The sequence below is a fragment of the Hydractinia symbiolongicarpus genome, chromosome 7, assembly GCF_029227915.1.
Source record: "Hydractinia symbiolongicarpus strain clone_291-10 chromosome 7, HSymV2.1, whole genome shotgun sequence".
Lineage (NCBI taxonomy): Eukaryota > Metazoa > Cnidaria > Hydrozoa > Anthoathecata > Hydractiniidae > Hydractinia > Hydractinia symbiolongicarpus.
In genome coordinates this window covers 5741072-5766306 of record NC_079881.1, presented here as the reverse complement: position 1 = coordinate 5766306, position 25235 = coordinate 5741072, and the positions used below count along the sequence as shown (strand labels likewise).

General features: G+C 37.2%; 2 protein-coding genes across 2 annotated transcripts; one reads left to right on the top strand and one right to left on the bottom strand.

The window, feature by feature from the left end:
• Positions 1-788: 788 nt before the first annotated feature.
• LOC130649607 (uncharacterized) lies at positions 789-12443 on the top strand. Its single transcript, XM_057455925.1, has 5 exons — positions 789-4616; positions 4690-4851; positions 5024-5209; positions 5406-5541; positions 5643-12443. The coding sequence occupies exons 1-5, from the start codon at positions 2727-2729 to the stop codon at positions 5936-5938; spliced, it is 2670 nt and encodes an 889-aa protein (XP_057311908.1). The 5' UTR covers positions 789-2726; the 3' UTR covers positions 5939-12443.
• On the bottom strand, positions 4690-8942 carry LOC130649608 (uncharacterized). The gene is made up of 3 exons (XM_057455926.1): positions 8621-8942; positions 8322-8420; positions 4690-8212 (listed from the first exon to the last, which is right to left on the bottom strand). Exons 1-3 carry the CDS (start codon positions 8940-8942, stop codon positions 7152-7154), a joined length of 1482 nt encoding a protein of 493 aa, XP_057311909.1. The 3' UTR covers positions 4690-7151.
• Positions 12444-25235: the final 12792 nt, after the last annotated feature.

Sequence of the window (25235 nt, the reverse complement as noted above, 5' to 3'; positions counted from 1 at the left end):
TAATTCAGATAGTGGTTACTCAAATGAAATAGGCAAATCCAGTGAACTTGTTTAGTTTACAGGCTTGTCTTCAGAGCAACAATAGGATTGTATTTGGAACACTGACATTTGTATAAACTTTAAAAAACAGTATTCTAGGTTTTCAGTGTTTTTTTTTATTAAATATTCGTAGAAATTTCTCGTAAACAAAAATATTGTGCAGTGAATAAACGAAAGTAACCATGATTTCCCTGTTGCCAATGTGTCGTTAATTTATGCTAATATGTATTAGCATAAATTAACGACAGTTCTTATTTTTGTATAATTTGGTGTTTAATAAACCGTGAAAGATGACTGGTATTGTTTAGTTGCTAGTATAGTAGGGATGATTTCAGGAGAATAAAAAGTAAATCAAAACACTTACTTTTGTAACAATCAGGCTGCCTCTATCTAAAAAAAAGAAAATTTTTATTAAAAACAATGTACCTTTAGGTTTTTCAAAAACTTATGATGCTCGCTATAAAATATGTTAGAATTACAAATTTAAGCTTCTTGCCACGAAAGTATTAAAAATAACAAAATGGGGCGAGAAATAGCGCGCATGCAGCTGTGGAGAGCCTCAACCGCAGCTCTCCATCATATTTAAGTACTCCACTTCTTACACTCGCTACACTTAGTGATTTTCAAAAATAACAAGATACTGGCACTATGTAATTTACAATGTAAAATTTATAACACAATTGTTACAAAATAGTAAACTATTTTTTCTTTTTTGTGAATATATATTTATATATATATTTACAATCCTATAATATTTTCCCTATTTTTACAAGCCGTGATAAAAAAATTAATAAAATTAAAATTAAAATAAATAAATTCAAAATGTTTATTTGTTTATATAGAGAGATTTTCTATATACCTCTCCCAATCTTCCACCCATTCGGCATTTTTCTTCCATAGAACCCAAAATAACCATCTTGGGTTATTTTGGCTTTTTTCTAAAGAAAAGGAAATTTTAAGTTTCCGGAGGTACTTCATTTTTATCAAAAAATATATAAAGATTATGTTATTACTTGTTGTGTTCTTTTGAACAGCTTTTTTAAATTGAAACAAGCCATTTTTTCTTTTCCGCATTATTAGTCCTAAAAAACACTACTATTAATGTGTACTGTACTTGTACTATAATCGAGAAAGAATTCAATACAGCACAGTCTTTCAGAAACACTTACAAAATATTTTCAACACAAATAATAACGCTATATCAATAGCGCTCCTAGGTTGCCGTCTTGATCCTGATAGTCAATCACGAATCGCTCATCTTTGTCTTTGTTTGCTGGAATGGGATCACTCAACACAAGGTTTTCAATTTTCACTTCTTCGATGTTTAGTGGTGTAAAATTCCTTTGATTTAACAGTTTTGTCTCCAAATTTCAACATCACTTTATCGTAGAGACAGAACCTTATCAGGATTCTACGCCCGCAGCCACACCTGTCATAGTCACCAAGCACGGGTTCGCAGTCATTGCATTGTTCTTTCATCGTTTATTTAACCGCGAGCAATCGCACGCGCACTACTTTCCTCTCTTCATTGTTCCCTTGCTCCACTCCGCAATATCTTAAGATCCTTTTTTTCCTCTTCCGTAAAGCACCAGTCTATAACTCTGTCGGGATGCCAGGTTACCGGGGCTAGTTCATCCCTAATTCTAGCCTTCTCCTCTTTTCTCCAGCGATAGGCATCGAGCCCTTATATATCTCTCTGATACTTCTATTTCGTTAATAACTTTAGGTATATCGATTTGCTGTAAAGTCTTGTATTCAATTTCTTTTTGAACTCGTGCACTAGCAGCTTGCTCAGCCTTTGTATTTATTATGTACATTTTAAGTGCCCATGTGCTGTAAAACCAACTTTCTGTGAATATATACAAGGAGGTTTAAAAAGAAGGAGAGAGAACTCGCGGCGTCCCTTTAAATTTTCTATTCAATTTTTTATTGTTTCGGCGCCCCTTTGAACTGATCCGTGTCTCTGATTTGGCTCAATATTTACCTACCGACTCTGAAACGAGTGTTTTAACGAGAAAAGATAAATCTTAAAAATCACACTTACAGCAATGCGGAAGAGCAGGAAAACATGTAGTTTAGTTAAACTACAAGATTCAATGAGGGTGAAGTTTGTTTTTCCACTTCCATAAGGACGCGGAAGGAGTAAAGTGCCTTCAAAGTGCGAAAAGCTGCCTTGGGAGATCGTAAAGTTTTACAACTTATAAACTATTTCGTATGTCCCCTCCTGGGAAAATGTTAGTTAAAGGGTTGATTAACGTTTTTGTGCAGGTCTCGTCAGGAGGGGTTATTTATAAAATTGTTTTTTTTACTCTCGAAGTAGACGAATTCTCGGTAGGGTGTCGCAGCACGTCGCAGCACTCGGTGATGTTTTCCATTGTCATGGAACAAAAGAAAATAATTATTAGTTCTAATTATGTATATTTAGGTAAAAGTTTTAAGCAACTTTTTTTCTTTTTTCCCCAGTGGGAGTAGATTTTCTGTTTATGTATATTCTTTCTTTCTCTCACACCAGCTGTATGTTTTGAATATATATTGAATTGAGTTTATAATTGTTTTTTTATTAGGTGTTACATAACCAGCTGGCAAGTGGTTCACATTTTTTTTTAATTCCCTTGACACCTTTGTGGGTTTTTTATGAAGTTTTTTTGAAAAATAAAGTATTCATATTTGAATTTTGCTGTGTCAACATGTCTGCTTCACATTCAGAGTATATTCAAAAGCTATGTAGATTGTGTGGGAAGAAAATTGTGAAAAGTAAACATTACGTTAATTTTAAATCTTGTGATATTTACAGTGAAGTGTTTCAATCTATATATGGAATAAATTGTGAACAAGAAGATCCTTGTGTATTTCCTAAATTTACTTGTAATGGATGTAGAAGAAAATTAGATGAGATGAAAACGTCAAAAAAAATAATTGGTACTGCTGCATCATTTTACCCTCATGTGGATGAAAATTGTGTGTGCATGAATTATGCTGTAAACAGAAAAGACAGCTTAAAAATACTGGAATTAGATGTGAGTATGAAGAAAGTTGGTTTTAGTATATGTGATAAATCGGATAACTATAAACGTGTCTATACCCTTTGTCAAAATGAAAAAGAATTAAACCATTTGCTTACAATACGTATAGACAACAGCAATGGTTGGGATTTCTCCATATATGGGAAACCTATGGAGAAAGAAACAATACAACTAACAAAAACTCTGCCATGTGTTTTGAAAAATGATGATATTTCAACTTTCTCGTCATTCTGGAAGTCAGTCAGTGTTTGCACGGGGTTACAAGGTTATGAAGATGTAATCAAGTCGAGATGTAATTTCGAACAGCCATTCATGAATCAGAGTGGAACATTTCCAGTAGCTTTTGTTGAAGACGATAAAATGGTCAGATTTGATGAAGACAATTTTAAAACAATACGCCATACCAACTGTCATTTTTTAGCTGAAAAACCTTCATCTGTATGTAGTATGTGCAATTCTTTTAAACCAACAGTTAAAAAAGTTAGAAGTAGACGGAAAAGTGATGATTCTGTGCTTGATTCCTCACATACAAACATTCGATATCTTTCCAGAGAAGAACTAGAGGAAAGATATCGCAATACTCAGGGAGAAAAACAGAGAGCAATAAAGAAAGTTGCCCAATTATCATCTTGGGTAAGAAAAATTACTGAGAAAGAATGCATCCATGTTGATGATGAGCAACACGAATTTATAAAAAATATTGTTTGCAATGAGGAAACATGTCCTGAAATACCCGAAGGCAGTCCCCAGTGGTTGTTATGGGAGCAACAAAAAGAAATGGCTTCCAAAAGTTCACCTAATGGCATGAGATGGCACCCACTAATTATTAGGTGGTGCCTCAGTTTATACCACCATTCACCAGCAGCATATAAACATTTGCGAAATCCGAATTTGAATTTTTTAAAACTCCCACATATTGACACACTTAAAAAATACATAAACTTCACTGATCCAATGTGTGGATTCAATCCAGATGTCATTGAAAGATTAATAGTGGATAGTAAAATTGCAACTCTGGATGATCACCAAAAAAACGTTTCGCTTATTTATGATGAGATGAAAATAAAAGCTGACTTGGTGTTCAGACAGTCAACTGGACAATTGGTTGGTTTCACTGATATGGGGGATATTAACGATGAGTTAGTTGAATTTCAAAAACGTGCTGAGGGATCATCAGAGAATGATCGTCACTTTGCTTCCTATGTGATAGTGTTTATGGTTCGAGGAATTGTTTCATCTCTGGTGTATCCTTTTGGATATTTCGCATCATTGGGATTTACCTCTGATCAGCTCTATCCATGTGTATGGGAGGCGACATATGTATTGGAGGCAATTGGTTTTTATGTTCGAGCATTTATTTCAGATGGTGCTTCTCCCAATAGGAAGTTTTACAAAATTATGGTGACACCTGATATTGGTAACACATATTGGACCAACAACTTATTATCATTGGACAGAAAGATCTTTTTTATATCCGATGTCCCTCATCTCATTAAAACAACGAGAAACTGTTTCGAGAACTCTCATGGAAACAATAATACACGCAATCTTTTTGTAAGTGTTTTTTGTTTGTTTGTTTCAATTTTAAAGTATATCTGTATACATATATCAATTTTCTATTTATTAGCTCGATCACATGGATATCAGCTGGAACCATCTTGTCAATGTTTATGAATGGGATCTGAATTTACATGGAGCAGCACCTGGATTAAGGAAACTTTATAAACTAAAAGAGGATCACATAAAGTTAACTCCAAGGTTGAGGATGCAAGTTAAGTTGGCTACCCAAGTGAGATATTTTTCTTTTCTTTTTTTATTATTTATTTGTCTGCTTGTTTGTATTAGTGTTTTCTGAGTGATAGTGGATTCACAGTTTGATTATTTTGTGGGAGTTGCAAATAATGATATACTTCTGATAATGTGTTTATCATTGCTCATGTAAATTATGATTTTGCATTTAGGTTTTGAGTAAAACAACTGCTGATGCACTTGAGGTTCAGGGGCTGCATTATACGAAAAGTACAATAAAGTTTGTGCGTATGTTTGACCAAGTTTTTGATTGCTTGAATGTATCTTCAATTAATCAAGATCGTGGCGGAAAAATAGCTCTTGCAGCATATAGAGATGTTAACGATTGGCGTTTTGAGGTTAGTAGTATCATTCGAAATACATTCAATTATTTTGTAACGGAATTCAGAAACACAACATTTTTCCCTCAAAAAGCTCAAGTTCATTTTGCATATTTGTAAACCAGTCCTAAAGAACTTGATCTCCATGTAAAAGGGTGTGCAAATATTTCCATTTTCATTTTTCATTTTTTTCACATCAACATGTAAAATTCAGTTTTTAGAGAAAGAATTCCTCGAACATTACCTGGGAAGGTGGGAAGAACAAGCCAATGACACACCTAATTTATCCCAAGATGAAAAAAATAAATTGTTATTGAGCAAACAGACGATAAATGGTTGGAAAATAACAGGTAAAAAATCTACATTTTTCTGCAATTGTGGTTCCAGGCAATGTTTCATGGACAAACGGTGTTGTTCTATAAATGTATATTTTTTTTATCTTTGTCCATAGTGAAATCATTCGTGGAACTGACCAAATTACTTCTCCAGAGTCCAAATGTCAAGATGATTTTGAGCGAGAAATTCTCACAAGATCCATTGGAGGAACATTTCGCTCGTCAAAGACGAAGTGGTGGTACATGTGACAACCCAACACTTTATCAATTTGGCCAACAAGAACTTTCTTTGCTTGTTATGAAATCTGAGTTGATCAGAGATCTACGTGGAAACACTCGACGTGGTAATCAAAATCAGATTCACCTAGACGTAAATGATATGAGGAAACTTCCACAGAAAAGAAAGAGATAGTTATTTATATATTGATACTTTTGGAAACATGATTGTTTGACTATTTTATTTATATTTTTTCTGAGTATGTCAGACATTTTTTCCATTACGCTTTTTCAACATAGAAGTTGTTTTGTTATTAGTGCCTTGTCTTTTGAGTCACATCTTTTGCAAATATTTTTAGTGGAGTACGATTTTGACTTTGATTTGAAACATTTTTTTGAAAACATCAAATCTTAGAAAATAATTGAGATTAAAAAAATTTAGGATTGCTACTTTATTATTGCTATGTAATTTTTATTTATGTCATCGGGAAATTACAACTATTACGGAATTTCTTTTATCTTCATTTCGAATGGATCCGCCATACGTGAATAAATATTACAGTTTTGTTTTGCTTTTTTACATACTCACTTCGCGATATGTAGAACAACCCTGGGGACAAGTTTCATTATATTCCCAACAAGAATTCATGCGAAGGAGTGTCGAAATTAATATTCGCTATTCGGGACTATGTTGATTTAAAAAAAGAACGTGACAAAGGCCTCTTGGTGTAAGGGTGTATACAAACCACAATAAAACATACCCGATACCCGTGTGAGATGTAAAACTTGTTTGCAAAGAGAGTTCGATACCCGTGTGAGATATAAAACTTGTTTGCAAAAAATTTAATCAAATGGAATAATCAAAAAGTGAGTTGATTTCATCAGGCCACAGTCAGGCATAGAGCATCCGATGCGGCAATCCTAGGTCCGAGGTTGCGGTCAGCTTTAAGTAGCGATTCTCGCGTAAGAATATTTGCGTCGGTAATTATGCACGCGCAACTTATTTTTCAGGGTCCCTCCAGCTGATAAAAAGCATGTTGTTTCATACCATCTTGATTAGCCTATCCATCGACCATTTCTCCGCGTTTTTATGATCTATTAAATTTCTAGCAAAGCGCGCAGAGTTTTGATCTCGCAGCATTATTCAGTTTAACGCTTGCCAATGTGCATAACTGAACAAAGAAGTAGCACAAAAAAAAGAAATGAGAGTGAAGTTCACAAATCTTGGCAAAAATTTAGATTTAAAATAAACAGCTTCAGCGAGATTGAATCCTTACTCAATCCGAAAAAAACCCTTAAAATAGTACAAACATAATAAGGGTATGATTATTTTACTAAGAAACACAGTTATATACATGGAAAAGATATATAGAAATTAAAACAAGTTATAGGTAAAAATGTTATGACAATTAGTTAAGTTTTTTTCTCATTGCTGGTTCACCTTTTTTAGATAAGACTACAGTCAACTTCTCTTTTTTCTCCGATGCTAGAGAAGCAAGTTTGCGTCGAACTACTTGTATATATGCAGTGACATATGCTTTTGCTCTGATGTCACACCATTTTTTAATGATCTGAGCTTTGAGAATTTTCGATAACTTCTCATTTCCAAGATACCGTGAAAGTATGACCCAGGCTTGATCAATTAAAGAGTCCTTCATAAGTTCATTTTCGAAAAGTTCCCGTATATCTTCTCCTTTATATTTTTTCAACATGTTCAAATTTAAAACTTTTCTAATAACGTTTTCAATTCTTCTGCAAAAAATAAACATGTCATCATTGACTTTTATCAGGTATCCTCTGCTGACTTGGTCCACCCAAGATCTTGTATAATCCAGAAAACTATATACCTGCAGTTTATCATCACCTGAAACTTTCAATGAGTTCAGAAACTGCAATGCAGCCACAGCAACAACTTTGTTTTTCGAATCTGCTAATCTTTGGTATTTTTTACGTAGCGAGAAAATTATGTATCCTGAAACATAATACAGAACAGTTTGTTCCTCAGTTGTGAGTTTCAAGTCAAGACTTTTTTCGACATGTCGATTTTTGTTTTCATGAGCTACTAGTATTTTTATTAACTCCATAACAAATTTCTGCAACAACATAGAGAATTCTTGACTGTCAATGCAGTATCCTTTAGGTAATACATGTTTCCAATGTTGTCTGAATTTATCGTCTTGTGCAAGTTCATGCACTTTTCTCCAAAGAGATTCTTTTCCTGAACCAGTCAGTAGGTTAGATTTTTGCAATTCTTTAAATATGCGACACACTACATTTTCAGAAATAATGTCCAAAACATCACTCCCAGCATTCAAAATTGAGTTGGCTAATTCTTTGACACGATTTCCAGGTGTTTTGAATCCTTTCACAACAATGTTATTGATTGGGTCTTTTGAAATTTTAACCATAGCATCACGAACAAAATTCATTTTTTCTTGCTGCAGCTCATGATCGGTGATGGATAAAGATTCTAAAAGGGTGCAAAAAAAAAGGTTTATACCACCAGTTCACAATATTTTGCTCTATATATAGCAAAAAAAAATTCCTTATGTTCTCAGAGTTCATGAATGAATACTTACGATTCGATTTTGATTTAACTTGTTTTGTGGAAATTGTTGTAGTTGATTTATTTTTTGAGTCATCAAGAGTTTTTCTTGCCACTGTTGTTGTTTCTGGATCTATTATTGGAATACAGAGTTGACATCAGAACACAGTTGTGATAACAAAACAAGACAACAACAACAAAAAGCATATCAAATGATGATAATACAATAGCTTTTCTATGAAATCTACATGCAGAGTCAAAAAACAAAACATTATAGCTAGCTAGCTAATGGTGTTTTAAAGAAAACATGACTTTATTAAACTGAAGCATTACCTGTTGGCTTTTTACATATCAGAGTATGTTTCTTGTAGTAAGCTTCTTTAAAATACTGTTTTTTGCACTTGCTGCACACAAACTTCACATTTTTGGTACTGTTGTTATCAACCACCATGTCCACATCTTCTTCATCAACGAATACTATTTGAGGAATACCCAAATATCCAGCATCTACTTCATTTTCTTCTTCCAACAGATCTTCCACAAACGATACTTCCACCTCACAACTTTCGTAAACAGTAAAATCTGACAACATTTCTTCCGTCACAAAAAAGTCATCATCCAATTCTATTATATTTTTAACGTCTTCGCCTGCCATTTCGCTTCTTGCTTGTTTATGATATGTAAAAACGACAAATTTATCAACTAACAAGCATTTACCGCTGAGAGAAAAATAGCCGCGGGCTCATAATTTATGCAAATAGTAACAAAAGACAACGGCTAATTTATTAATTTAAGCGCGAGATTTCAAATTTTGATTGACAGAATTCGATGTAAGAACAATAGAGAAAAGTAAACATGAGACACGGATGATTTCAATAGAAATAAAAGAGTTCTCTCTCCTTCTTTTTAAACCTCCTTGATATATATGTACAATCCTATAATATTTCCCGTATTTTTTACAAGTCGTGATAAATAAATAAATAAAGTTATAATTCAAATAAATAAATAAATAAATAAATTCGCAGGTGTTTATTTGTTTTTTGGAGATAGATATTTGATATCCCTCTTCCAATCTTCCACCCATTCGCCATTTTTTTCCATAGCAGAAAGCCATCTTGGGTTATTTTGGGTTCTTTCTAAAGAAAAGGAAAATTTAAGTTTTTAGAGGTACTTCATTTTTTCATCAAAAAATAAAAATAATAATAAAATAGATTATATTATTACTTGTTGTGTTCTTTTGAACAACTTTTCTTAAATTGAAACAAGCCATTTTTCTTTTTTTTGTTATTAGTCCTAAAAAAAACATACTACAGGGGCGGATCTAGGATTTCTGATGTACCCCGTCATAAAATGTACTTATATTAGTGACACGCGAAGGCCCACCATGGTTGGGCCTGAGGGGCCAAAAAATTTTTAAACAATCTTCGTCTTGAAATAATTTCAAAACATCTTCTCTCACTGAACTAAACGCCATGTTGAGCAATGATGTTGAGGAAGATATGAAGATGAAGACCAGCGTGAGCATTTTGGCTTTTGCAGGGTATTGATTTTTAGCCAATCACAACTTAAGAAAACTTCTGTAATGACCAATCAAATCCTGCCGGTGTTCTTCTCCTGCAAACCCGACACTCTAGACCAATAAGAGTTAAGAATAACCTCATTGCTCCGGCAAAAACCTGCAGGGCGGGGTCCATATTTTTCTATCCGCCATCACGGCAGCAACAGCGACGGCAATATTATTAATTTTTATATTGATAAGCGCTCAAATGAATACATTATTACACGCCCAAAATATTACTGGTTAGTACTAAATATTTGAAAATTAGATAAACTATACTTGTTATTTTTAAACCCCGTACTTTGACCCAATTGACGGGGTTTGGATCTGCCCCTGTACTATTAATGTGTACTGTACTTACACTATAAACGGTTTCAAGATCAAAGCTGATGCGTTAAACAATGCTAACACAAAACATTCCTCTAGAAGAATCGTGCCCTTGTCTCGTTTCATTAACCGATGGATTGAAAAAATAAAGATACGTATTGATGATAAATCTCAACCGATATACAATTTTGCGAGCGATGGATATTTAGTTGATCTACCCTTTGAACAATTCTATTTACGTTTCAAGGAAAGCATACGAACCCTCACTCAAAAGTTCTATTTGATTGCAAACTTTAACACAGCCTGGTAACCTTACTCCATTTCTATTATTAATTACCAAAATTTGAAACACGCTGAAAACTGTTTGAAGAGTGCAATCTTTTTTCTCTCAACATGTATACCTTCTACTAATTTTTCTAATTGTAAAGTTCTTAAGTAATCGAATTTAAAAAGAACGTACGAGATAAATATGCTAGTTATAAAACACTGCATATCAACATTTTTATTAGAAGAACAGCCCCACAAAAGAAAGTTTGGTGCTTTGTTTAAATTCGAAAAATTAACAATTGCATTCTTAAGCTTTAACTTTTCCAAAAACGCTGAATACGAAAATAAGGCTTGTTCGCTATTTTGTTTGCGTGAGAAAGCTATTGAGCCATCAAATAGTCTATTGCATTGCTGAATAACATCACTATCCTCCTCCTCATAATCATCATCATCACAATCAGCTTTATGAAGTATAAAATCACACCCACCCGCACCCACCACACTGTCTTTCATAATAGTCATGAAATCTTGGGACTCCCTCATAAACGCAGTCATTGATAAATGTTAAATACCAACATTAATCCACCCACTGCCTCTTTTTTGAAGTTCAGAAATTTCGGATAAATACTTTTCTGCAAGATGTCTAAAATTAGGACTGATTGTGTATGCATTAGCTCGCATAGAAAATTCAAGAGGTTGAGGATCATTAAATTTAATCACCGTTTTCTTTTAATTTCATTTGAATGAAATCAATGGATACATTAACTTGAATGTCATAGGTAGTGCTCCGGCGGGAGTTGTGTTTATTGTCAGCCGATACGACGACAACAAACTGCGCAAACTCCCTGCACCGCCCAGGTCCACTACTTAAATGTCAGCTCAATTTCCAATGGTACGACCTTACTCCGGTATATCGAAAGGCCTAGAAGTGCTAAACACTTCAAGCAGTGGGGGCATAAAAGCATTCACAAAACACTCGAATTAAAGATTAAATACACGTTCTTAATTGTCAATAAATGAATACAAATGTCCTAATGTTAAATATAAAATATAGCTACGATCACCGACCCTACCGACCGAGATGTTGTGCACTGGCGCGTGTAATTTCAAACAAACGGGATGCCATTTCTACCATACATGTTTTCGTTTGGTGCTGCGTTTAAGATATCGTTGAACGGATTTGAATGGGGGTTTGCTTTATTTAGGTTTGGGGAGCTGACGCCATTGGTGAAATATCCAGGGATCTGGACATATTTGTATGGATTAGGAGGTATGGGTACGAGGTGTATCAATTCAGTTTGGGCGTTACCTTGTAACATTACCCTCCCCGTTTTGAGACTGCGTCACCACGGTCTAAGATACAAAGGAGTGTGGGCGTAATGGGCGGAAGTCAGCTTATGTAGCGGAAGGAATAGTACGTGATGTTCATTGTAACCAGGTCGAAGGAATTTTCTCATGCATCATTTCGGCATAAAGTAGCGTGAATACGACGTTGTTGCATAACTAGTAGCACGTTCGGCATAAAGTAGCGTAACTGGTAGCACGAAAAAGGTGTGGCTGCATTCTGCATAAAATGGCCTGATGTTGGTGCTTAACAGGTATATTGTTCAATGTTGCGTGAGCCTTTGTTTTGATTAAAGACGCGCCAAGCATCAGGAAAGGATGGAGGCTTCTTATGGTAAGTTTGCTTAAATATCCATAGAAATGTTCATGTTAACTGCAATATTTTTTCTAAGGTGTGTCGTAATCGTTCGTAGGTTTCGTCGGCTTTGTATGGGTCGGATCAATAAAATATAAATTTCCTAAAATCTAAAACAGGCTCCATAAAGGTTACCATAAATATCCAACTGTAAAAAAAACTAAAAATTTCCGTAACGTAAAATATGTTCTATAAACGTTAAATATGTTCTTCACAATATTCTTTGTATAAAATATAATTGCTTTCCTTCCTTCTTTCTTTTTTTTTTTTTTTTTCTTTTTATATAGATATATATATATAGATATCGGGAAGGATATAGCCGATATGTAGTATATAACTGGGTGTTTCGTTTGTAGAATACGTACCCATTGCCATTTGGCTCCGTTTTTACCCGCGGCCGACACTGAAAACGACAGGTTTGTGCAACAAGCATCAAATTGGACCTGGGACTGGAATGCCACTTCTTCATTTACCACGAAGGTCAAGACTGGGCTTCGCACCGCATTGCATAAAACGTATCCGAATCATCAGATCTTAGTTTTAACCTTCTCGCTGCCGGGTTTGTTGGCTCAACACCTCGATATCGATGGTCCGGTGGTTTTGGTTTCCTTCATAAAGCCACAGTTACTTCAGCCCCGTCCATAAAACATGCAAAACTGACGCGTTGTCGCGTGATGATAAGCCCTAAACGAACGCTGCGGCACTAGAGAACGCTGGATATTACGAATAGCGACTGAGTGATCTTACGGACTCAGTTAGATAGGAAGAGTAAGGCACTTCTTTTCCGTCGCCGCCTTAGGAGGTTTCATTTGGAACGAGTGAATAGTACCTCCATGATTCGTTCCACAAGCATATCAACCCCTCCTGCCCCTACTCTTATAAAACAAAAGGCACTCTTACCATTTTTGGCCGATTGGAACATCTGTCCCATTTCTTGTTTGAGCACGTCTGTCGCCTCCTCAAACGCCTCCAGGAATATGCTCTTCAAATCCCCTGTCAGGGTTAAGGAGCCCGTGAACTCCTTCATGTGGACAGTGCAGGTTTTCCCCTGCACTTCCACCTTCTTCACGGATATCGCCAGGATTGGAGCCACAACGTCATCGGCCACCTTTTTCGCGTACGTTTGGACCACTTGTCTTAAATTGTCGTAAAAATGTGTCTTAACCCGCGTGTCACGTAAAACCAGGCCATTGTCTAATTGTATAGTGCCTTGCTGTTTAAATTCTTGTTGAACCGCGCCACCAGCATGGAGTGAGGGAATTAAAACGAATTCTCCCTGTCGTTCAACCTCGTGGATTCCGAGAGAGCGCATTTCCGTGGTGTCATGATAAGGGTTGGGCCACACTATAACCTGTTTTGGCTGAGACGCTGGGATACATACGCCGATGTCTAATTCAGGGTCGATATCCGAGGAACATTTTGTGGTAGTGAGATGCTGCTCAATATACTTTGCACGTCCTATAATTTGCGCGAGATAACGTCGTACTTCTATAGCGGTATAGGTAACTGTAGTCCGGTCACCGAAATTACAACGAAACGAAGAAGCTTTTGTTTTCCAATAACCTTCCTGAGGTTCTTCGAAGTCATCCGTTTTGGTTCCATTAATCACGAAAGAAATACACTTCTTCGGGCTAACCACATCTTTTCGTACGGATCGACTCTTCTTTGGAGAAAACAGGAAATTGTTATAGTTACAATCTAGTGTAACTGTTTCCTTAGAGCAATGATATATAAAGAAGGACGTTACGTTAGGCGCGTATCTGAAAACTTCGCGGAGTACGTGGTGACGGTGACGGTGCATATTGTGTCCGCAATCCTTAAGTGCTGGAAATTGGAAAATTCCTAGCGGCGTAGTTTTGGCACAGTCATATAAGGTTCCTAAATCCGGTCCTATTTGTTTACTTACGACCTGGCTAATGCCTACAAGTAGCATTACCAGTAACCACATTAGAAAGGACGGCATTTGGAAGACCGGCCACATCCACAGAGGTGCTTTAACACGGGAGACAGAGTTGGTAGAGATTCCTTGGGCAAGAAAATGTTCTATCAGTAGGGGGTCTACGTTCTTTTCCGGCTCCCACGTGTTCTCGTCTTCGTCGAAATCCTTCCATTTGATCAAAAAGAACCGTTTCTTGTACTTGGTTTTCATCTGTCGTATGCACTCCACTAGATACATATCTGGCCCGTGCGGAGTAGCGAAATAAACCTCTGGCGATGAACATCAACCGAAAATGACAAATCTTTCTGCGGCAATAATGCCACGTTTGGAATTAATTGTGGCTCACGACCATATGTGAGAAAAAAGGGGCTTTCACCAGTCGTTTCGGACACGCTGCTATTATAAGCATAGATAGCCGCAGGGAGGTGTACATCCCAATCTTTTTGCATTGAGCTAACATACATAGACAATGTTTGGCTAATGATGCCGTTCACGCGCTCGACAAACCCATTACATTGAGGATGATAGCTCGATGTGCAGACCTTCGTTACATTAATGAGTCGGCAGACTTCCTGCATCAGTTTAGATGTAAAATTTGTGCCTCGATCAGACAAGAATCTTCGCGGGGGTCCCTGCCTGAAAATCACGTTATCGATAAACACTTGCGCTGTAACTGCCGTATCGATTGTTGCTACTGCTACAGCCTCAACATATTTTGTGAACAAATCACCCATCACGATAATGTACCTATTTCCAAGAAGAGAAGGTGGGAAAGGTCCTAGGCAATCCGCTGCCACAACTTCCCACGGTCCAGAAACTGGTATAGGTAAAAGCGGTGCGTGCGTGGGATGAGTAGGATTCTTTCGTTGCGCACAAGCTACGCAAGACTTGACCCATCGCTCAGTGTCCGCGAACATACCACGCCAGTAGTAGAAACCACGTAACCGTTCATACGTTTTCTGTGTGCCCAAATGACCCGAACTTGGATGATCGTGACACCATGCAAGCAAGTCATGACGAAATGAAGTAGGCACTACGAGCTGGCCAACCTCTTCACCTCGACGTAAACCAATATGATATAAGATGCCTTCTGAATCCAGATAATATTGGGATTCTTTCTTACACCACTCGCGTTCTGCATCAGCCGGTAGTTCTCCTGTGTCCAGATAGGTAATGAGATCAATTAAGTCCGTTTCTTTTTTCTGTGCTTCCTTGACGTTCGGTAAAGAAAGTGCGGGTTTTACTGCGGCCACTGTGCCATAGACCCTGCAGGACAGTGCATCTGCATTACCATGATTCTTACCCGGTCTATAGTCAATGGAAAAGTCGTACGACTGCAAAAGCAATGCCCATCGTGCTAGCCTGCCTGTAGGCTCCTTAATTTACATCAGCCATCGCAAGGATTGGTGATCCGTCACAATTCGAAATTTTGTTCCCAAAAGGTATGGTCGGCACTTAGTAATTTCTACCACGACTGCTAATGCTTCCCTTTCGGTGGTACTATACCTACGTTCGGTGTCTGAAAAATCCCGTCCACCATATAGGATGACGCGTTCCGACCCTTCTTGTTCTTGTGACAACGTGAAACCGCATCCTTCGTTACTGGCATCAGTATATAAGACAAAAGATTTTGTGAAATCGGGGAATGCCAAAATAGGTGCACTGGTCAATTTTGTCTTCAGTTCATCAAAGTATTTTTGTTGTTGTTCTCCCCACATGAAATTTATATCCTGTTTTAGCAAATAATGTAGTGGTTTTGCCAGCTTTGAAAAATTGTCGACAAACTTCCTATAGTATAGGCATAAGCCCAACGCCTTCGGCAGAAAGAGTATATCCTAGATATTCGACGTGTGTAGAGGCAAACTTGCACTTTTTTAATTTCAACCGCAATTTCGCTCGTCGTAATGCATCAAACACCATCTGTAAATGACGTAGATGCTCATCAAAATTCCGCGAGAAAATTACTATGTCGTCGATATAAACAAAACAAATCTTCCCGATAAGGTCGCGTAATACGTGTTGAACTAAACGTTGAAAAGAACCCGGCGCGTTCGTAAGACCAAATGGCAGCACGCGAAACTGGTATAAGCCGCGGTGAGTAGCAAAAGCCGTTTTTTCCTTTGAGCCTTCTTCTAGTTCAATTTGCCAATAGCCTTTTAATAAATCTAAAGTCGAGAATACTTTTGCACCGTGCAGAGAATCAATAACTTCATCGATCCTTGGCAGGGGGTAACTATCTTTTACCGTCTTTTCATTCAACTTTCGGAGGTCAACACATAGCCTTACAGAGCCGTCCTTCTTTTCTACCATAATACACGGGCTACTCCATGGGGACACACTCTCCTCAATAATCCCATTGTCCAACATGTCATCTAACTCGTGGTCAAGAGTTTCTTTTTGAGACATAGTCAACCTATAAGGCCGTTGCCTCATAGGAGCCGAGTCTCCAACGTCAATATAATGCTGAACGCTTGTTGTGGTACTCAAATCTGCCGTGGTCTGTCCGAACAGATCCCTATTCGCCACTAAGAGCCGCTTTAACTGGAGAAGCTGATGCGGAGACCACTTGTCGCCTAGGACATGTTCATCAAATTGTATGTTGGTTTCTGTGCTAGGAAGGTTAGGGCTGCACACCCAGGGAAGAGACTCCGCTTGACCTATTACTGCTCGAGCTGGTATAATCACTCTGTCTTCCGTGGGGTTTACCACGTGTAGATAGACTCCTTTCTGGCCTTTTTGCGACAATGTAGGTGTTGTCAAGAGCTGATTGTCCTCTATCGTCTCCGATGGACTAAAGATTACCTCCGAGAATGGTACATCGCAGGAAATCTTCTGTACTGACTCTGACAATGGTTCCAAGATGATGTCCTGGGTACAAACTATAGAGACGGGCAACAGCACGTCGCTATACTCCGGTATATTTTCTTCGCTTAACCGGTGCGCGTTGGTCAGCGTGGAAGATTTTTGTGAACTAGCTGATGACCTAGTCTGTAAAGGGGGCGCTTTACCGCCTCGGCCTGATGTCTTTTTTAAAGGCTTCCTTCCCAAAAGGGGAATAAAGACTTCTTTTTCCTCCTTTGCCATTGCTACCTACCATCGTCCCAGGTCAATCCTCGCCTCCATTTTCCTGAGAATATCCGTGCCCAGAATGACCCTATTGCTAAGGTCTTCCACCAAGGTCACACTGTGGGTACAGGGTAATCCCCCCAGGTTAAAGTCGACAAGTACGTCGCCGTGAACCGATAATGGAGATCCGTTAGCACTTATCAACGCGGATCCCACGTAACAAGTGACCTTCCATTGTGGAAAGCCATTGTTTCGATAAAAATCCAAGTCCATTAGTGTGGCAGATGCTCCCGAATCTATCAGCATAGGCGACTCCATGTCGTTTACTTTACCCTGAATAAAAGGATCCTGGGAGAATGGATCAGGATTCACGGGTCTAGTTTGACGGTTCTGTGGAATGTTGGACCTCCTAGCATAGTAGTCCGAGCTATGCGGTTCATGTGGGGTAGCAGGTGGGTGAAGCCTTCTTTCTTCCCTAGGTTCTCTCTCAATCGATCTATGGTGTGGTGGTGGAGGGTAAGGTTCGTAATCTTGTGTTTGGTTCCCACGACTGTCGTATGGAACCATTGCATTGTTATGAATAGACTGAAATTGACTATGCTCAAAGGGTGGCCCTTCATAACGGTGTTGGTATTGGGACGAATTCCCATGGTTTCCAAAATAAGAATTCCCGAAACGTTGTGGTGGGCTACCTCTTGGAGGATATCCTCGCCTGTCGGGACAAACCCGCTGCATGTGACCTACTCGTCCACATTGGTAGCAAACCGGTTGTCCGTCCGTAGTACGGGTGTTGGTGTTACGAGTTGGGAAGGGAGGTTCCATCCTAACTTTCTTTAGCCTCTTTACCTCCTCACGCAGACGCGCTATTTCTGGGGAGGTGCCTACCGGGTCGATAGCATCAACCGCATTTACGGTTTGTTGGGGCGCTGGTCTAGCAGCTTTGAGAAGCGTATCTAAACGCGTTAACAGCCTTTCTTCCAACCGTTGTCGTTTTGGCGATTTGTTGGAGCAGAGGTTAATTTTAGAGATCTCGTTGCCCACGCTGAAATACCTGTTGCTGCTAACGCTTTTTATCCCATCGAGTTAAAACATATAAATATGATGTATATTATTCAGAGTCAGGCGCTATGTCCTCGCACATCCGTTATCGATACCCCTGGTCAATTACAGATTTGGGAACAGTTTGTTGAAAATCAACATCATGGTGCCCAGACTAAGTCTTTGCCTACTACTAATGTTAGAGCTTTTTGTGGTTCCAAGTCTAAGGACATTGAATACGATACTAACGTTTGGGTACGTAAGAATATTACAGAAGGAGAGCAATATGATTTTCACTACAAGCCATCTGTTAATTATTGGCGTCATCGTACTGATTTATTAGAATTTGGTCGTTGTTGCCGTAAAAAGCTTGGTACTGCCCCAGAGACTGATACCTTTACTAATATCATTCGTTGTGATTATCTTGGTGGTTTACTTGACCCTCCGTTTCATGGTACTGGTTTAGATGGCATGAAATGGGCTACTCCTATTTGCATTACTAACAAGTTACCTAGTAACAGCTTACTACAATCCTTATTATCTAAGGACCACAAAAAGTTTGATAAAGTTGGTAATTGTATGTCTTATAAAGATTTGACTACAATCCACACTGACTGGGGAAATAGTTGTAAAGTTTTTGATGGTTTGAATCCTGTACCAGTTTACGATGTTAATCCTATGAAGCCGATTTTATTCACGTTTAGCCGATTTATGAAAGGTGATAGTGTTCAACCGTACCGAATTTATGGCGAGATTCAAGTTACGCATACTATCGAGATTCTTAAGAATCACATGTTTCATTCAAATAATTCGGATAATTGGTGGCCTTGTGAAGTTGGCCGTACTAATCAGCAACCCCCGATTATGTTCGGCGAAGAAGCCGTTTACTACACATCCGGCGATAAACTCGTTATCAATCAACTCGGTTCAGATCGTCGTCAGACCGCCCAGTTTCGCCCTTTTGCTGTTTACAATCCTTATATTTACACTACAACCAGTGTTATACTTGGTGATACCCAAGATGATGTTCCCGAAGAAGAAGAACAAGTAGATGTTGACGATACAGACTAAGACATTAAAGATTTTTGTATATATTTCTTTAAAGAAAAGAATTTACAATCTTATTACAGTATGATGTAGTTATAATTGCATTCTCTTCTGCGTTGAAATTCCCGTATTTTTCGTACAATACCTTTGCGATATGCCTCCCATGTTTCTTCATTAGTACGATGTTGCCTTCTTTAATCCTCATCGTTAACGGGATATTCATCTTTATTATCATTGCTCTGTTGTTTATTGCGTTGAATTCTTTGCTGTGATGTATAACCACATCCGTTGTTCTTCCATTCATAGTTACCACAACTGGTCTTTTCGGTATCGGTATAGGTGTTTTATATTTTACGTCAGATTCCAGATTAGCATTCCCTTCAAACAACGCTTTTAATATTTGTATAACATCCTCTGTTTCCATCAAGCACTCTTCACATCTGTAAATGTCGGATCCCGGCAGATTCTCTAACCAGAATGTATTACTTGAGTTTCTTAACGGTGTTTTGAAGTTACCGATTTCATAGGCTTCGTACGGTGTTAATAGTAGATCCATTAACGTTGTTTTTCCACTATCACTAGAACCAATGAATATCAGCGTATTCTTTTTTCCACCTTTGCCATCCAACACTGTATAGAAGGATTCCATCAGTTCCATAAAGTCGAGCTCGTTCTCCTTCGCAACAGAGTCTATGAACTGACACACGGTTCCCGCAGCTATTATTAAGTCTTCGTCCGTTACACATTCGTCACATATCTTAATCTTTTTACATGTACAGTCAAAGTCCGGTATTCGGTTAATCGCGTCTTTGTACGTTAACTGTTCTACCTTTTGTCTGTTTATCTGATATATGTGTTTTTTCAGAGCTTCGACGATTCCCGGTTGCATTTTCGTTACGGCGTTTACAAGTCTATCGTTTGTCGCAAGTATTGTTTGAAAGTGTTTTTCATTTCGTACTCCTTCGTTAGTTAAGATTGTAGTTAATTGTTGTCGTACTGTTTGAAATCCAATATTCTTATTAGGTTCGCCAGTGCTGTCGCTGGGAGCAGTAAATATAGCATAATTCATCCAATCTAAATATATTTCAGTTTTTTAAAATATGTTGTACAAAGCCTCGTATTATATAAATGAGCTCAGGACTATAATCATAATTAAATATACCGTCTCGTTCCACCAATTCATCGTCTTCATGTCTCATCTCGTTTACAATCGTTAGTGTTTGTCGTCTTTCTGGTTCATCTTCATCATCTTTATTGTCTTCAGTGCAGCATAACTTTCTTTTGAAGTCTTGTGCGTCCATATCCCAATGCAATCCTTGAATATTACATCGTCCTTTACAATGTTCGCAGATCCATCGTCCGTCCATAGATTTGTAGACATCATTATCTTCTGCTGTTTGTTTAACATCATAATCACGTTGCAATTTTAACCACAATGCACTTGCTTTATCGTTTCTCTTTTTGAATTCTCGTTGTTCTCCCAATGTTGCCATGTATTCGTCTTCTTCATATTCATGCAAAATTCGTTGTTCTTCAGCATAAGCTTCACGTAATTCGTCTTCATCCAAGATTCTATTGGAGTAGTTCATCGGTGCATCTTTTTTTGTAACAGGTGTTACATTTCTCTTCTTCTTCGGGATTTCTGTGTCTTTTTGTGCATTTTCTTTGTGAATTCTCTTCTTGGTCAAAGTCTCGTTGCTCTTTTTCTGCTTGTCTTCGTTTAAGGTAGGCTCTGAGATTGTCGAGGTGTTCCCGATTTTTGACCATAATTTGGTAGATTTCACACTCACAGGTTTTACATTTATTTGAGTTGCCTGTTTTCTGAATTTGTCGACAACCTTGGCAATTTGCTGTTCCAAGTCGATTAAAGAAGGCCCGATTGATGACTCTTCTATCGATAAGTCGCTTACCTTGTTCATCTGATCGCCAGGAGATGATTGCATGAGCATGGAACTTGCTTTTGTTTTTGCATCCCGAGTGGAAGAGGATTTCTCCAGCTTTTCCGAACGCTCTAACAAGTTCTCTGAGGTCTTTTTCGTAGTTTTCTGGATCGAAACATTCTCCTTCACTGTCGTGGTATTTCCCTCCTGAGAAGACTGCATGACTCAATACAAATGTACATCCACCAAAAAATTTTTAGTTTGATTTCTAGCAACTTAAAAATCAAATTTACCTAAGGAAATTGTTGATACCTTTTTCTACCAATATCGATAGTTTATTGTGAACACTCTTTTTATAATATTTATATAAAATTTTTGAAGTTTTGAAATATTTTCAACGTGACAGCTCTGAAATTAATTGTTTTGAAACAACCTCCAAGAAAGATATAAACGTCAGAACTTTCTTGCAGAATTATAAACATCATTGAGAATCTAAGCCATGTAATTTTGTGTACATTATTTTTAGTGAGCTTATTTTTAGTTTCCTAATCTTTTTCCATTTTTTACTTTCACAATTTTATGTAATTCTTTCTTGAGGTTTTCATGACAGATTTTGGAATTGTTGATATTAAAAATACTATAATGATTTTTAATAAAAAACATTCTTTGACATATTAACCTCCCCATCGCGCCATCGCATAAATGGGAACAAAATAAACTCTCTCTCACTATGTGCATCAACATTTGAGTAGTACGCATACCTCTTATATATACCGGCGCCCCCCGCTGCGGCACCACCTACATATTAATTACATATCTCTCAGAATCCTTCCTCAGATGTGCTATCCGTTAATTTTGCCGCTGCGCGGTACTTGCGTGGTTACTTAAGTCTCAGGCAATTTTAAAGTCTCGGTATAAAACTATTGATAAAAAGATCTTCTTTTGTCTCCTCAAAAACTTTCATCTGACCACTCAACCTTTCCATTTCATCGATGTTTTCAACCGATGTATTAAGCTGTTTAATTTTGACACGGTTTGCTATTTTTTTTTTTGCGAATGATACTGTTTTTTAGTAGTTGAATCTCTTTAACCTAGTTTTGCACGAACAGACAATCCGTAATAGAAGATCCGGGCCGAAGTTCTAAGGAGGAGAGACAACGCCTCCGTTCTTTTCTTGGGATACCCATTATATTTTATTAACAATTTAAAAGTGCCTAAATTGTTGGCTATTGCCTCTTATTTGGAATCGCCTATTACTTTGAGGGTGAAGTCTTGCCCTCATACAAGTGACTCGTTTATTTTTTGATGAAAAAATGTTGTTTGAAAATATCAGGCTTGGATTTTAGGTTTTGTTTCAAACAATAGAGATTTAAGAACAAAAAATCATTTTGACTTACTTTCTTATATTTACTGCGCACATTTCTTTTTTTTCCACTTTTTTACGATCCACGAAATCTTTTTATGAGAATTTAACCGGTACAAACCTATGCTGGTAGAATGTGCGAATATATTAAAACTTATGCAAATTATTTTAGATTTTCTAAAATGATGTAAAATTTCTGATTTCAGGTTCTTTGAGCGTGGCCGAACATGAGAATATTTTCTGTATTTGTTTAGCCATTTCTGAACTAATTGTGCTTAAAATAGTTTATCGCCCATGTCACCTCTCTGGTTAAAACATTTCCTCATGTACTTCTTAAATGACAGTGTGATTGACTAGTTAATGACAGCCTATTGAGAAAGAACTTATAGATAGTTGTTAGTGTTCACTACAGTACCTGTGTATGAGGTGTGTTGAGTTGCTACCTTTGAATTTTGTGACAGTTTGACTCAAGTTTACTGTTCTATATATTGTGCTTACATGTAGTGACGTCAGTCGAGACAAAAGTTTTGTAGCACCTATAATTAATAAAATGCTTCATTAAAACGTTAACTATTACTATGTGGGATTAATCCTATGAATTTAACAACATTTGACATTAAGATATTGTTTCCCAGGTGTAAATGTCTAAAATTTTCACGTTCTTCTAAAGTTAGGACTAAAAATCATAATGCCGGAAGAACTAAAATTTGTTGACGCATAGTAGAGTCCAAAACAATGAAGGGTTATCCAGGGTGGGAGATGAGATTCTAAATTGTGCGATTGAGTATGCTATACTTGGTTACTACAGAAAACGTTGGGTCACTGTCATGCGCATTTAATCTATGTAGTGTCATTGATCTTAGAAGGTATAATTCATAAAAGAAACTGCTTACAGCTAGCTACTGATTTCGATTTTTGGAAGACTTACGAAAAATAAACATTGGACAGCATACCTAAATCTCTCAAACAATTAAACAGACTTTAACAATCGGAGAATAATGCTGACGCGTGCTTCAAATGGATCTAACATATACAACATTGTAAGAGATTCAAGAAATGAAAATGATCGTTAAACTATTTACAGAAAATAATAATTTTAGCTATCACGCTTCAGGAAAGATTTAGAGTTTATGGTGTTCTCCTTCGCAGTGGTAAAGTTTCTTCACAAAATTGGTTAGAAGATATCATATAATAGAAACGTTGCGAAACATTGCGAAACATTGCGAAAGATACAAAAGAAGATTTGTATTTAAAACAGAAGACAGCGAAAGAGATTCTATGGACATATATTGTTTGCCAACGTTAAAATGGAAGACTTTATTACCTCCCCAATGGCTGACTTATCATGATTCCAATTGAATAACTTGTCAGATATGTTTTAAATCGTTGGATTGGATCACACAGGACCTTTATATTCGTAGGAACTATATAATATAAACAGCTCTAAGCTCTATATTTTGCTACTAGCATGTGCTTACAGTCAAGCAGTTCATCTCGACTTGGTTACACAATCATACAATTTCTCGCGTTTATTCGTCCTTCAAAACGTTGTATTTCGCGAAAAGGGCGTCCACATATCATCGTGAGTTACAACTTTGTTTAAATTGATTAAAGTGAGGAGAGTTATGCTCTCTGTTCGTATCTGCTGCTCCATGGTGGTGTAGTTTTTACAAGATATTGGTGAAAGTCGTTAAAACATCGTTACCAGATATTCTTAGGAAGTTATATATTCGAAGAGATTCAAACGATGTTGTGTGAGATCGAGTAACCTGTTAGTCCACTTTACTGAAGACGATATCGACATCCTATTTGAACAAACTTCGTCAGTTTCACCTGTGCATACACAACTAGACATAATATCTAAATGTTTATCATATTTATTAAAGATGGCGTACTTGCATCCCGAAGTTGATGGAGAAATGGTAATATCAGCAAGTTGGTTGTAGGGTACCATGCTTGTGGTTCTTGCTTCTGAATTGATTGTAATTTTCAAGCGAGAAATGTTGGTTTTGTGATACTGTTGTAATAGCTGATACTAAGTTATCCATGTTCAACCAAATGAGATTGAATTGCACGACAAAACGTCAGTTAGTAGCGAGAGAGTGACAACAGGAGCTGCAATTGAAGGACAGTGTGGGCTGCTAATAATGGTCGACTATATTTAATAGGGGGATGTGAAAAGAGAGACTCATTTTAAACGTTTTTTGTGTTTGTATCCATTGAATTGTACAACGAGAATTTTTTTCCCGAATAATTATTTTTTGCTTGTATATTTTCTTGATAGCTGTGTAAAAAAGAGTAAATAACATGGGTGCTTGTTATTTTTTTGTTTTTGACGATGTTTTAAAAAAAATATTTTATTGCAAAGAAAGATTGAGATGTGCGTCAAAAGCTGGAATGAATCGATAATTTAATGGCTACATTACGATACATTAATCCCAAAAAAGTTTCGGCGGAAAAATAGAAAGAAAACATAGAAGCTGAAAAACCCCCAAAAAACAAAAAAAACTTAAAGAAAAACAATTAAAACAACAAATAAAGAAAATAAGTGGAAACAAACATTGATGATGAAGATAGATAAGTTTTTTAAACTAGAACAAAAAATTGCTGGCCGTATTTACCCCAATATATAGTTACAAGTTTGTCTGGGAACTTTGGATGTTTAATTGAATCTTTCCTCGATATGTGAAATATTTACCGTTTTCCACCAACCTTCATCCCGCATAAATTTCCTGCAAGAACGTATACGTGTTCTTGTTTCGCT